This window comes from Eretmochelys imbricata, chromosome 21 (genome assembly GCF_965152235.1).
Source record: "Eretmochelys imbricata isolate rEreImb1 chromosome 21, rEreImb1.hap1, whole genome shotgun sequence".
Classification (NCBI taxonomy): Eukaryota; Metazoa; Chordata; order Testudines; family Cheloniidae; genus Eretmochelys; species Eretmochelys imbricata.
In genome coordinates this window covers 6,690,678-6,703,760 of record NC_135592.1, presented here as the reverse complement: position 1 = coordinate 6,703,760, position 13,083 = coordinate 6,690,678, and the positions used below count along the sequence as shown (strand labels likewise).

Here is a 13,083-nt window from a genome sequence, read left to right as displayed (position 1 = left end):
AGTGCTCCTTCGAGTCGTCACACTTGAGGAATACTTTCCGCTTAGAGGAAACAATCCCCTACTTACATAATTACTTGCATTGTAAACTGTTTGGGACAAGGACTGCCTCTGTTCTGTTTGGACAGTGCCTTGCACAATGTGCCCCTGGAGGACCAGAGAGGCCGACAGCTTCAGTCACTACGGGATGACCGGACACACTATTCTACTGTCCCATTAACAGGCTAGTCGGGCTGCTGTTAGAAGTATGTTACAGGCACTTTAATACAAAAAAGGACTATTGAACAGATTATTACAAAGGTAATTGTGGGGTTTTTTGACAGCAGAGTTGTAACTATAAAGCTGGGAACACAGATGCCAACAGCAATGACAGACAAACCCTTTGGTAAGATGCTGTGAAGACCTGCCCACTGTTTTTAAGAATCCCTGTACCATTAGTAGCTGCAGCCGTTCCCTGCCCTTTCCAGCCTCAGGGCTGGGTGCAATGCCCGCAGAGGCAGCTGTTGGAGCAAGGTGTCACCAATGCTGGGCCTGTGGGCCACACTAGCAACCTGCAAGAAGCCTGAGAGCTGCATGTGATTTGTACACACAGGAACAGGATGCAGACACCCTGATCTTTGACACGGAGGGGCAGCCTGCAGACTTCAGGAGCCAGCAGGCCACGCTCCGGCTCCACCTCAGCAGAACATGGTGGGGGTAGGTTGCACGTTAGGACTCCACAAGCAGCTAGCAGGCTCCTTGCTCTTTTGTTAGTGGAACCAGACAAAGCAAGGACATGCGCAAGGACCCAGCTAAGCTTTTGCCACATATGACTGAAGACACAGTAAGTGCATCAGCATCACCTTCTCAGGGACATCTTGGGAGTTTACCCTGGCTCTGTACATGATTAACGAAGAATATTTAACAGAGAAGGACATCAGCCTTGTCAATCCTGCAGACATCAGTGATGAGCAGCACACACTGGGAGGATGGGGGGCGGGGGGTAAGAGATCAGAGACAGGGACACATCAAGAGGCAGTCCGTTTCCATACCCACTGTACAATCTGTAAGCGATTGTAAGCATCTCTCCAGCCAAGACTCCAAGCACAGGTCTTCATTGGCTCAGGCAGGATCCCTTTTGGCTTTCCCCCCAAGATGGCTGCCCATGGACGGCTGGGACACTGGTCTGACTTGCTGCGTGTATATCCTCCCTGCTATGGGGGCTGCAAGTCAGGATACTGACTAAGAAAGAAGTGCTATTAACCAGTTAGCTCCCACTCATATCAGGTAGATAGTACAGTGACAGAAGCATTCGAATTACCTAAACAGACGACACCCATTCACTCACCGAAGCCCTTTGGTGAGGCCATCCTCCCACACATGGCCCTAATTAGCTCAGGTGCCCATCATGTGAATTTACAAGTGGCACAGTAGTAGAAGAGACAAGTCCTGACCATAAGGCACCCATGAATAGAGGTAGACTTGGGATTTTCTCCAGTTTGTACAAAAAAAATTTTTCCCCTCTGAACAAAAAAACCACCCCTGTGTGTTCACTATCCAGCTCGGCTGGATTGCACCCCAGTTCCACAAGGCAGGGAGGAAAGGGTTAATGGCTGCCGCTGCCTTGAGCTGTCCGGCTGCGCTGGCCCCTGTGGATCTTCATGTGTTTGGATAAGTGGTCACTGCGGGCAAACTTCTTTTCACAGGTCAGACACTGGTAGGGCTTGACGCCGGAGTGGGAGCGCTTGTGGCGAGACAGCTCATCCGACCGGGAAAACCTGCCGGGAGAAGGGAAGCACGTTGGGTTCTTTTGGCTGCACATTTACTACTAGCTAACCTAGGAGAGGATTGCCATTCCCTGAGGCTACCAGGGCCAAACCGGAACAGAGCAGAAGAGGATTGTGGGAATTAGGAAGGGGTAAGAAGGAAGGCCTAGGGGGTAGAACTGAGACTCAGGACACCTGGGGTCAAGTCCCATCTCTGCCACAGACTCCCTGTGTGACCTTGGGCAAGTCCCTTAGTCTCTAATGGTATGCCTACACCAGAAACCCTGCAGTGGCACAGCTGTAGTGTAGACACTTATTACAGCGAGGGGGTTCTTCTGTTGCTACAGTAAATCTACCTCTCCATAAGGCATCAACTGCATTGACGGAAGAACTCTTCCACTGACCTAGTGGTGCCTACACTGAGACTTAGGTCAGCTTAAATCCATCACACAGGGCATGCAATTTTTCACAGCCCTGAGCGATATAGTTAAGCCAACCTAACTTTGTAGCACAGACCAGCCCTCAGCATCCCATCTATAAAATGTGGATTATACACCCCTGTGAGGGAACTGGTGAGTGAGAGATGCTTGAATACTACAGTGATGAGGATCAGGTAAGCACCTGGAGAGACAGAAGTAGCACGCACCAAAGGGGTCGAATGAAAACATCTTCTTGGCCAAAGTAATACTTGGCATTTGCTCAGCGCTTTCCACCTACGAGCTCTGCAGACATGAATGAAACTGCAGCTCCCTTGTGAAATACAACCCCCATAAAGGCACAGGGGTGAGTGCAGCTTGCCTGAAGTCCATGTACTTACTACAGGTTTCCCAGTTCCTCCTTTCACAACCACAGCACATACCTGGCATTTCCCCCTTTTGCTATAAACACACACTGGGCCAAGTGATCCCTGGTGTAATTTCAACCACTGATGTGGATGGATTGGCACCAGAGATGAATTTGGACAGTTGTCTCAATTTTGTGGCTGGGAACAAGGCCACAGCAACAGCAAGAATTTCATCCCAGTTAGGATGGGCTGACCTGTGTCTGCTCTCCTCCCAGACTGGGCTAATTAGAAATAACCCCAGACTCAACACCAAGTGTTTCTGAAGAAATGCCCACACACAGCCGTCCCCATGGCAGGGGACTAGGATGCTTCCCTCGGTCAGACTGTTCCCACCCAGGAGCCTTGGAAGGCGGGGAAAGCTTAAGAACAGATATGGCGGCACCTGCCCATCAGCTCAGGAAAATGCTGCCTACCATTTAATACAGCCAGGCTGATTTCTCCCTGCTCCAGGAAGCCCCCCCCCCCCCCCACTTCTGTCCCTCAGTGCTTTGTTACAGTGACACACCCCCTGGGGCATGGGAGTGTGGAGCTGAACCCGCTCTCCCCTCAAAGAGCCTGGAAACCCCTGGGGACTGGATGGACCCAGGGACTGGGAATGGGGTACACTGCTTTGCACCTCTAGGTCACCACTTCAGAGCCAGCCCAGGCAGCAGTGACCGAAAGCCAGTCCTTACCCTCTGGCAGCAGTTCAGTGGCCAGGCTGATTTTAGCAGTCTCACTACAGTTCCCTGTGGCCACACCATCAAGCCTCCCCTACAACTGGCCCCAGTTACCCCCTTGCTGGAAGTGTTGGCTGTGAGGTTGAATGGAGCCAGGGACAATGAGCTGCCCTCAGGCTTGGAGGCAGTCGCTCCAGGGCAGGGTCGAGGCTCAGTGCTATGGGGACGCTTGCTCTGTAAACGAAGGACTCTGGGGCTGTCAGGCCAGTCTCTTTCGTAAAGGTTCTTCTCCTCACCCATGGCACAGGCTCAGAGCACTCTTTCCCAGCAGCGAGTCCCAGCCCTGAATTAGTGGGACCACTTCCAGGAGCTCACTCTGCATTACCACTCAATCCCTGGCTTCCCAATAAAGAGCAGCGTTGGTTTGTCTGATGGGGGACACTGGCTCCCCCCCTAAACTGTGACATGAGTTCATTTCTCAAACGATCAACAGCCAGCAACTTCCCATCACTATCAGCCTGTGCGCTACATTCCAATCCGGGGACAGACATCTGCTCCTTGGACCAGTTTAAACAGTGAACTCCAGGTGTGAAGGCTATGTACACCAATTTCACAGTTCTAGGCTCAAAGTTTCCATCCTGCAGCATGTTACTGAAAAATCCAGATACTCACATGGCCCTCTTCCACTATGGTACCTGGATAGATCCATCTACTTAGCTCCTTAATTCCACAGATGAAATAGATCAGCTTAACCTCTCAAGAAAGCTCTTTAAGTGCATTCAAATCCCCACCCAATTTCTCCAGCACCCTCTTTCTTCCACCCTAAACTGGGCACACAGAAATCCAAATCCTCAGGCACCATCAGCACTAAGGTTTGCTGCAGAACTGGACTTGCACAAGCTTGGGTTTGGCAGCATCTGCATTACAAAGCCTCAGAACTGATGCGATATCACTGTGATGCTTCATGTTTACAACTGGAGAACGCCCACAAGGAGCGGATCCACTCCCTGTTCTAGCTCTGAGAAGCTCACACATATGGTAGAAGCGTTAGACAAAAGGGTTTTTCCATATGGCTGAAACATACTAAAAGAATGTGGAGTGAGAAACACTGGCTTATTTTCTAGCCTAGCCATGAGCAGCAAATTAATCAGGAGGTTTTTTGTTTTTGTTTTTTTAAAACCGTGTGTGATTTGATTGACAAGTTCCTAAGGGAAGCAATGGGCAATCCAATAGATGAGACATTTATAAGTGGACAAATTATAGGAAGCAAGTTCTGGAAACAACCCTGCACTGGCCAGGGAATAGACTAGGAGTAACATTTTCAAACACACCTGAGTGATTTAGGAGCCAAACCATTTAAATCACTTTCAATGGGACTTAGGTGTTTTTGAAAGTTTAACCTAAATGTCCTGACAGGTCTTTCTATCCCAGCCCTCCTCAAAGCTCTGCTTTCTAGAATTTACTGAAAAAACTGAATCACACAAGGGCAGCTTACTTCTAGTTAAAACTCTCCTGCTGCTTTAAAAGTTACAATCTCAGTTAAACCAGTCAGCATATGAACAGCTTGGGGAAGCCACGGCCTGACAGTTTACACTTGGAAGTCTTGGATTTGCGAGTCCAGGACCCAGTGCCAGAAAACACTGCTAGAGTGAAGAGACGGTGAGGTTTTAGAATCAGCTCTCTCAAGAGCGTTAGAGCTAGCAGAGGATGTTGCATACCTTTGAAGAGCAGACAATGCCAGCTATTTAAAGGGACAAGACAACTGCTGAGTCAATCATCTTGCAAATGCACAGGAAGCTGCAAGAGGGTAAGCAGAACTGTGTGATTTTCAAAAAGAGGTCACGATCTGCCAGGGCCAGACGGGACAGATTTCCAAGAGCTCAGCACCCACAGCCCTAAGCATGCTGGATGCTGAGCTCTTCTGAAAACCTAATCCCAACTGTGGGTTCCGAGCACTTGAGAAAAGCAGGCCCTACCAGACTGGCGCTAGTCCTTATAAACGCATGCACAGGCCAGATCCTGCAGGAGGCAGTCAATGGCTTGGCTGCCTGGCAGACAGTGGAAAGGCAACCTTAGCGCCAGGCTGCCGCGCTTACACACCCACCTCCAGCCGCAGTTGGGCCAGGTGCAGGTGTAGGGCTTCTCTCCAGTGTGGCGCCGGAAGTGTGCTTTGAGGTGGGAGCTCTTGGTGTACATCTTGCTGCACCCAGGGTGTGTGCACTTGTGGACCCGGATGACAGAAGGGGAGACCTTCTGGAACTTGGGGCCAGCCTCAACCCCCCTCACATTCCCTAGCGCCACTGGCCTCAGAGCGAGGGGCAGGGGGGCTATTTTGACGTACTTTTGGTCCAAGACAGTCACGGGGGGCTGGGCAGCCTGAGGGACAAAGGTCAGGCTTTGTCCCTGCACGCTGACCAGCAACTGGGCCACCCTGATGCCGTCCACAGCGCTCTGCGGTGGGGGGCTCCCACTGTTCACTTGGACGGGCTGGATCTGTAGGATAATAGGGATGCTCCCAACACCCACTGTCAGGCCCGCAGCACCGGCTGCCTCCGCGGCCTTGGCAGAGCTCAACGCACCCCCTTCCAGAGCCACCCTGGGCGTAGGCTGCTCCCCAGGGCTCCCCAGGTTGATCTCCGACTTGATCTCCAGCTTCCCTCTGACAGGCTGTTTCTCGCTCAACTCATCCTTGAGGAGCTCCATCTTCTCCTTCAGGAACTCCTCAATCTCCTCAAGGGTGGGGGTGAAATCTCTGGAGAGGTCGGTGCAGAAGTCGGGCAGTTTCAGATGAGCCTCATAGAGGGTGGCTTGGGATTTCTCGCCTTCTTTCTTTACCTTGGACACCAGGAGGCGGGCGTCTTGCGAAGGGTAGCTGCCATGGCAAAGGAGAAGGCTGGAACCATCCGGAGGGTCGGATGCTCCTGCATCGCAGTCTCCTGGCAGAACAGCAGACGGCATCTTTGTCTTACCAGCATCGGCATTTCTGTCTAGCCAAGAGGCGCCAGCTGGGAGGGCCAGGGGGTCTGAAGCAGGGAGCAACTCGCTGCAATTGAGAGAGACCATTTGTTGACTAGCGTCCCTTCTGCACGGAAAGATGTTAAACTGACTGGGTAGGAAGCCAGTGTAACAATTCAGCTGGGCAGCAGTACAGCTGGTAGTCCTGATATTGCGGGGACAGCGTTAGCCCACCTGCAAAGGAGTGACACCAAGGAGATTATTTACGAGTGCAAACACCTAGGAACAATTTGATTACACACAAGTCACTGTTGGGTTTGGTTTTGTTTTTAAATTGCTCTGTTGCTCAAACACACATCCCAGTTATTTCTACCTAAGTGGTCTGCAGAGAACCAGACTGTCACCTGATGTAGGCTTTCTTCCTTGTTTCCATAATTTGCATTAGCAGTCACCTTCACATGCATCAAACACTTTCCTGATATCGCTCTTCTGTTTCAACAATCACTGCAGTTGCCAGGCAGATGGTATGCAATAGCACATGGGATGGGAAGTGGTTTGCTTAGGCCTGACTAGGAGGGGAGGTGATTCAGGAGATAAAATCTAAGATAATTAAAAAGCAGCAAGGAGAGAGTTTAAGAGAGAAAGGAAGCCCATGCTAGAGCCGTTTGTGAGCTCTTAGTTTCCCCGTGAGTAAGCAAATGCATGGGATTCCTTCAGAGCTGTCCAAACCAGTTGGGCCAGTCCTTGCTAGTGCCATCTCCCCAGGTCCCTTACGGTCAGGAAGGGCAGATTCTGAGGAGCTTTCCAGTTTCAGCAAGCCCTGCCTTAAAAATAAAAAAAGCACCTGACTTAGTTCATGATCTGCCAAGGGCAAAATGTAGGACAAAGACCCTAAAATTGCTCAAGGCCTTTCGCAACACGGTTCTGTCCTTGGCATGACTTTGCATCTCCTGCCTGGACAATTCACAATGAACAGAAGCCAGAAGGTGTATGTGAGGCAAGAGGTGGCATTGGGCCATATCTGTCTCACCCCATCTTCAGATCCCTACACTGGGCTTCCAGCTTTCCTCCCACATGAAGGTGAAGATGAGGAGTTTGAACTTAAAGGCTCTACACAGCCCCAACCCTGCCTATAGCTCTGCTCCCCTTTCATCCTCCCCCCCAACCCCGTTCCCTCCCCCTCATCTCAATCCCGATATTTGCCTCTCCATCTCTCCTCAGATCTACTCCTTTCAGGCTTCTGGCTACATTTACAACAGCCTCCCCCTCTCCACACACTATGCACCTTCCTTAACCTCCTTCCACTCTCCCCTCAAAAGGCAGTTCTTCCCTGAAACCTGCCAGCGCTGCTCTCCTTGGGGAGATGGCAGGGACCAGTTTGCACAGTCTGGGTGAGCTGACTCTTGTTCTTGAGCTCTCCACTAATGAGAAAGACAGCTAAGAAGCATAGTCACAGGAGGGACCCTGTGACTATTGGAACCAGCCATTAGAACACTAGTCTGGGACTCAGAAGGCCTGAGTTCAATTCCCTGCTCTGCCAGACTCTCTGTGAGATCTTGGACAAGTCATTTAGTCTCTCTGTGCCTCACTTCCCCTTAGCATGGCCCTACTTCACAGGGATGTTGTGAGGAAAACATTAAGAAAGTCATAAGATGCTCAGATCAATGGGGCCAAGTAAGTACTTAAGACAGACACGCTCCAGATTTGCCAGGGGTCAATGACAGCATCTTGCCTACTGGAAGCATTTTTTAGATTTTGCAGGTTTAACTAAAATTCACAGTATCAATCTACATGGATGACAACATTCAAGAGTTAACAGACATGTCATGTGTAAAAAAACCTAAGCCAGCTTTCACGGAAGCGTATCGCTGGACTAGGTTAGCTCTTTAGACATTAGTTTGTGTTTCTACAGCACCTTTTGTTTGCAGTGTTGTTGTAGCCATGTGTTGTTGTAGCCATGTCGGTCCCAGGATATTAGAGAGAAAACACGGGTGAGGTAATATCTTTCATTGAACCAACTTCTGCTGGGGAGAGAGACAAACTCTTCAGGAAGAGCTCTGTGTAGCTGAAAGCTCGTCTCTCTCACCAACAGAAGTAGTCCAATAAAAGATATTCCCTCCCCCACCTTGTCTCTCTACAGCACCTTTTGTTATGGGAGGATCTAAAAGCATTTTAAGTCCCCCAGTCACCCTGGGAAGTAGGTAAATATGCTGAATTCACAGATAGGCAGCCAAGGCACAAAGAGGTAAAGTGATTTGCCGAAGGTCACACAACAGGCAAGAGCTGGGAACAGAACCCAGAAGTCCTCACTTCCAACCTCCTGCGCTAATCAGTACAGCGCATTCCTGCTCCTTGTTTTTAAAATATCAAAATGGCAAATGACTGTATCAACTCTTTGTGGGCAAGGACTGTAATTTACTAGGTTTGAACAGGGTCCAGTGCACTGGGACCTCTGAGCTACTGCAAAATAAAATGATAAATAATTATGATACTAAGGCATTTGCACCATCATCATCCGTGACCAGATACCATGGAAACAGCAGATACAGAAATGCCCACAGATATAATAGTCAAGGGCTAGTGAGCATGCACAGGCATTAGCATGCAAAAGCGGCTCTACAAAAATGAGAGCAAGGAGATAACTGCTCCCAGCTGAATCCCAGGTAGAATGGGTCCACAAAACGGATTAGACTTACTTGAGGCGAAGGAAAAAGACGACTGAAATATGGGACTGCGACTCAGATCTGGATTCTATCCCTGGCTCAGCCACGCACGTCCTGTGCGATCTTGCAAGCCACTTTACTCTCTGCACCTCAGTGACTTCTGACAAATCACTTCTCTCTCTGCCTCAGTCTGCCTGTCTGTGAAAGGGGGCTAATAAAACTGCCCTACCTCACAAGGAGTTACAAGGCTGAGGAGTGCTTTGTAAAGTGCTTCCAGACCCTTGGATGAGAGGTGGGGTATTACTAGCAGTAAAGCACAGGCTGGGTGCCACATGGATCTCTGGTGATTGCCATGAGCTGGAGTCTCACATGACTTATTAAATGCATCCGATGAAGTGAGCTGTAGCTCACGAAAGCTCATGCTCAAATAAATGTGTTCGTCTCCAAGGTGCCACAAGTCCGCCTTTCCTTTTCACATGACTTAGTGGCCGGCTCCATATGCTGCCCGCAGTTCACAAGGACAGGGGCCGCAAAGGAAGCGTCCACAAGCCACAAGAACACGCTGCAACACTACATGGCCTTAATGCCATTTCCCGGCTTACCATGCAACTTCCCTGCCTCCTCTAGCCACCATCATTCATGGCAAGGGGCGGTCCCTCCCTCCGGGCACGCCTGAATGGCCAGATCTTCTGTCAACCGGCTGGTCTGGGCGCCCGCGATAGGGCGCCTCCCGCTGCAAGCCGAGGGCGCCCGGACTGAGCTCCACTCCGGAATGCCTCCCCACGTGACGCCAAGCACACAGCAGCCATTCAGCTGGGAAACGCCAGGGCTTCAGCCTGTCAGTCCCGGGGAGCCTTCAAAGCCCAGCCCGGGGGTCTCTGCACGAGCACCCTCGGCCTGCACCGGCCCCACAAAACCCAACTCCCCTCCCCGCGCCCTGAGAAGCGCTTTCATCAGCCTGCCCGCGGCAGAGCCCCGGGTATTCCCCTGCCGGAGCCTCTCCCCAGCCAGCCAGCCAGCCCCGTGTGAACGCGGCCGGCCCGCCGGCATCCCCCGCCCGGCTCCCATTCCCCCCCGAGCACAGGGCGTGCGGGAACAGCCCCCGCGGCGCAGAGAGTCACACACGTGGCGGCTCCGTTTCTCCACCCTCCGCTCCCAGCGGAGGCGGGGGCTTTTCCCCAGGGTCTAATGGGGGGGCCCTGCCTCCCGGGTCCCTGGCTGCATTGGGGGGGGGGGGTGGGCCCTGCCTCCCGGGTCCCTGGCTGCATTGGGGGGGGGGGGTGGGCCCTGCCTCCCGGGTCCCTGGCTGCATTGGGGGGGGGGGGGTGGGCCCTGCCTCCCGGGTCCCTGGCTGCATTGGGGGGGGGGGTGGGCCCTGCCTCCCGGGTCCCTGGCTGCATTGGGGGTGGGCCCTGCCTCCCGGGTCCCTGGCTGCATTGGGGGTGGGCCCTGCCTCCCGGGTCCCTGGCTGCATTGGGGGGGGGGGTGGGCCCTGCCTCCCGGGTCCCTGGCTGCATTGGGGGGGGGGGTGGGCCCTGCCTCCCGGGTCCCTGGCTGCATTGGGGGGGGGGGGGCCCTGCCTCCCGGGTCCCTGGCTGCATTGGGGGGGGGGGGCCCTGCCTCCCGGGTCCCTGGCTGCATTGGGGGGGGGGGGCCCTGCCTCCCGGGTCCCTGGCTGCATTGGGGGGGGGGGGGCCCTGCCTCCCGGGTCCCTGGCTGCATTGGGGGGGGGGAGAGAAGACCACAGACAAGTAGCCGAGAATCACTGGAGCCCGCCCACTTCTCCGGCGGGGGGGAACGACAGGGAATTTAGGGGAGCTAAATATTCTTCTTTAAACCACCGCGCTGGAAGAAGTGAAAACATCCGCAACCCCCTTCCCCTCCCAAACCGGGCATCCGCCCTGCCCCGGGAACCCCCTGGCAGCTCAGAACCGCCCCCCCCCCAACGCTCCTTCTCTGCCCCCGCAGCGACGCCCCCTTCCCGGCTGCGCGCCTCTTACCAGCCCGCTGCCCCCTTCCATGCGGGCACCGCCAGCTCCGCTCGCTCACATGACGCGGGGAAGCTCCAGCCGGAGCCGCCGCCCCGCCCCGCCCCGCCGAGGGCTCGGCTCGCTCCCCGCCGCCCCATTGGTGCGCGGCCGCTGGGGCTCGCCTGGCCCGCAGCCGGAGGGAGCCGCCTCTGTGCTGAGCCCCACTCGCTGCAGCCGGGGGGGGGGCGTGTTTCTCGAGGGGTATTTCATAAAAATAGGACCATTGAGGGGCCATCACTCATGGGGGTTGGGGGGGTGTCCAATAACTAATAATCGCGTTTAATAATTAAGGGCTGCAGAACAATCATCCGCATGATTAGAAGTTTAACAATCCCCCCAGCAGCCACGAGGTGAGGATTAATTCACAATTCAGAGATAATAGTGAATAACCAGTGGTTAATCGTAATTAGAGGCTGAAGCAATGCCACGATAACTAAAGGACAATAGTGAAGAGGTTAATTAAGGAATACTGGTTATTTAAGGATAATAATATGGTCCTTAAGTACTGGTCCTTTATCTGCCATTAAGGGGCAGTGAAAGGCCAGGTTTGCAAAGGCATGTAGGCACCTAAAGGTGCTGATCAGCATGTGGTGTAATTTTCAAAAGCACCTGCAGTGCCTAACATGGACTTTAAATGCCACTGGGCACCTAGCTGCACTTTTAGGCACCTCAAATACCTTTAAAAATCTAGCTCCAGGTGTGTGGGACAAAGGCTGTTCCAGGGAGTCACAATGCCTAAGTCCCCAGGTCCAGGTAGGGGAGGGCCTCCATAGGCTAGCCCCCCATGGTCGTTTTATTGTTTGAACAGAAGTCCTTAAGGACAGGCTCAATCACTAGGGACACTGGGATCCAGGCTCCACCAGTCCAGAATAATTATAAGATATAATAATCGATTAATAACATTCTTCATGCAGGCATGTGGGGGATGCACAGATTCCATCATATTTGACATTTCTGGAGCATCCTCCATCAAAGCACTGACCATACAATCCTCTGCACTGGAGCAGTTTTGTACACCTGCTAGGACTTGACTTGAGAAAGGAATTCCTCCTGCTTCGCACTCCAAAGAGGCCTTAAATCAGACAGAGACATTAGCAACAGGCAAAGCTGGGAATTCAAGTGAAGGGGGAAAAATACTAGAGCCTGATTTAAGGGGAGATATTCAAAGGCCTAGCCTTAAGCGTAGTGACTTTCGGTGGGAGGACGGCACCTAACTACCATCTGTGCCCACAAGTGTAATGACTTGTTAAAGTAACACAGTGAATTAGTGGCAGAGCAGGCCCTAGAATCAAAGAGTCCAGATTGCTCTTCCCCTCTATTTACACTGCCTGTAGACTGTGGGGCTGGGCTTGTTTCAGAAGCTGTTGTTTCCCTCAGTCCCTTCTCATGGGACTCCTTGTCTTGTCACTTATTTTCACTCTAAGGCCCAGATCCTCAAAGATGATTGATTTTGATGGAAGTTAGGAGCCTAAATACCTTTGAGGATCTGGACCTAACTCCCTTTTTTCTAAAAAGGAAATGTCCCATGCGGGGAATTTAAAAAAACCCATCTGGATATGACACAATGGTTTTGAAACCCTCTGCGAAGTGTCCATATGCAGAAGCAAGGGTCATATCCAGGTCTACAAATTTGTTGCAGTGGACTCCTGCCTAGTCTTCAGCTAACCTTTTCTCTTGCCATCCAACAGCTCACATGTTCCTCAACGCACCCTCATGAAACCTTCATCCTTTCTTCTCCTCGTGGCATGGCCGAGCATGTTCTCTCCTGGAAGCTCACAATACTGTGTTGACTTGTATCCTGGTTTATCAGATCGCCAGCTTGGTCCTCCTGAGGCGATACTGCTTTTATTCTTCCTGCAGTTTACCACCGTGTTCCATTTCCTCCCTTAATTTATGCTGGGAATAGCCCAGGTTTCTCCAGAAGTTAAATATCATGTTCTAGCAGGTAGGAACAGTTAATGACTCCTGAGTAAATGGATTTTGAAAGAGTCTTTCATTTCAGTCGCACTTTGCTGGCAGGACAAGCTGCACGAGTGCTGCCAGGGTGTAAAAGAGACAGAGTTTGCAGGTCTCTGGCAGAGGTAGGTACGGTTTTCTCAAGAATGGTGTTTTGGGTTTGAGCCTGTGTCCATTCCAGACACTGGGAAGCACTTCTCTATCTCAGTCCCTCCTTTGTCACATGGGTTCCAC

General features: G+C 52.2%; 1 protein-coding gene across 2 annotated transcripts; it reads right to left on the bottom strand.

Moving 5' to 3' along the window:
- Window positions 1-236: 236 nt before the first annotated feature.
- LOC144278193 (Krueppel-like factor 15) lies at window positions 237-10,937 on the bottom strand. Of its 2 annotated transcripts, none has more exons than XM_077839405.1 (3): window positions 10,864-10,937; window positions 5,350-6,434; window positions 237-1,754 (listed from the first exon to the last, which is right to left on the bottom strand). In XM_077839405.1, exons 2-3 carry the CDS (start codon window positions 6,306-6,308, stop codon window positions 1,583-1,585), a joined length of 1,131 nt encoding a protein of 376 aa, XP_077695531.1. In that variant the 5' UTR covers window positions 6,309-6,434; window positions 10,864-10,937; the 3' UTR covers window positions 237-1,582. The 2 variants fall into 2 exon arrangements, with proteins under 2 accessions (XP_077695531.1, XP_077695532.1); XM_077839406.1 differs by lacking the exon at window positions 10,864-10,937 and adding an exon at window positions 9,466-9,567.
- Window positions 10,938-13,083: the final 2,146 nt, after the last annotated feature.

Excerpts from the sequence above, each read along its gene's own strand:
- LOC144278193 (XM_077839405.1), bottom strand. The coding sequence starts at position 6,308 with ATGGTCTCTCTCAATTGCAGCGAGTTGCTCCCTGCTTCAGACCCCCTG. Across the intron at positions 1,755-5,349 it reads TGGCCCAACTGCGGCTGGAG|GTTTTCCCGGTCGGATGAGC; the intron begins GTGGGTGTGTAA and ends TTCTCCCGGCAG.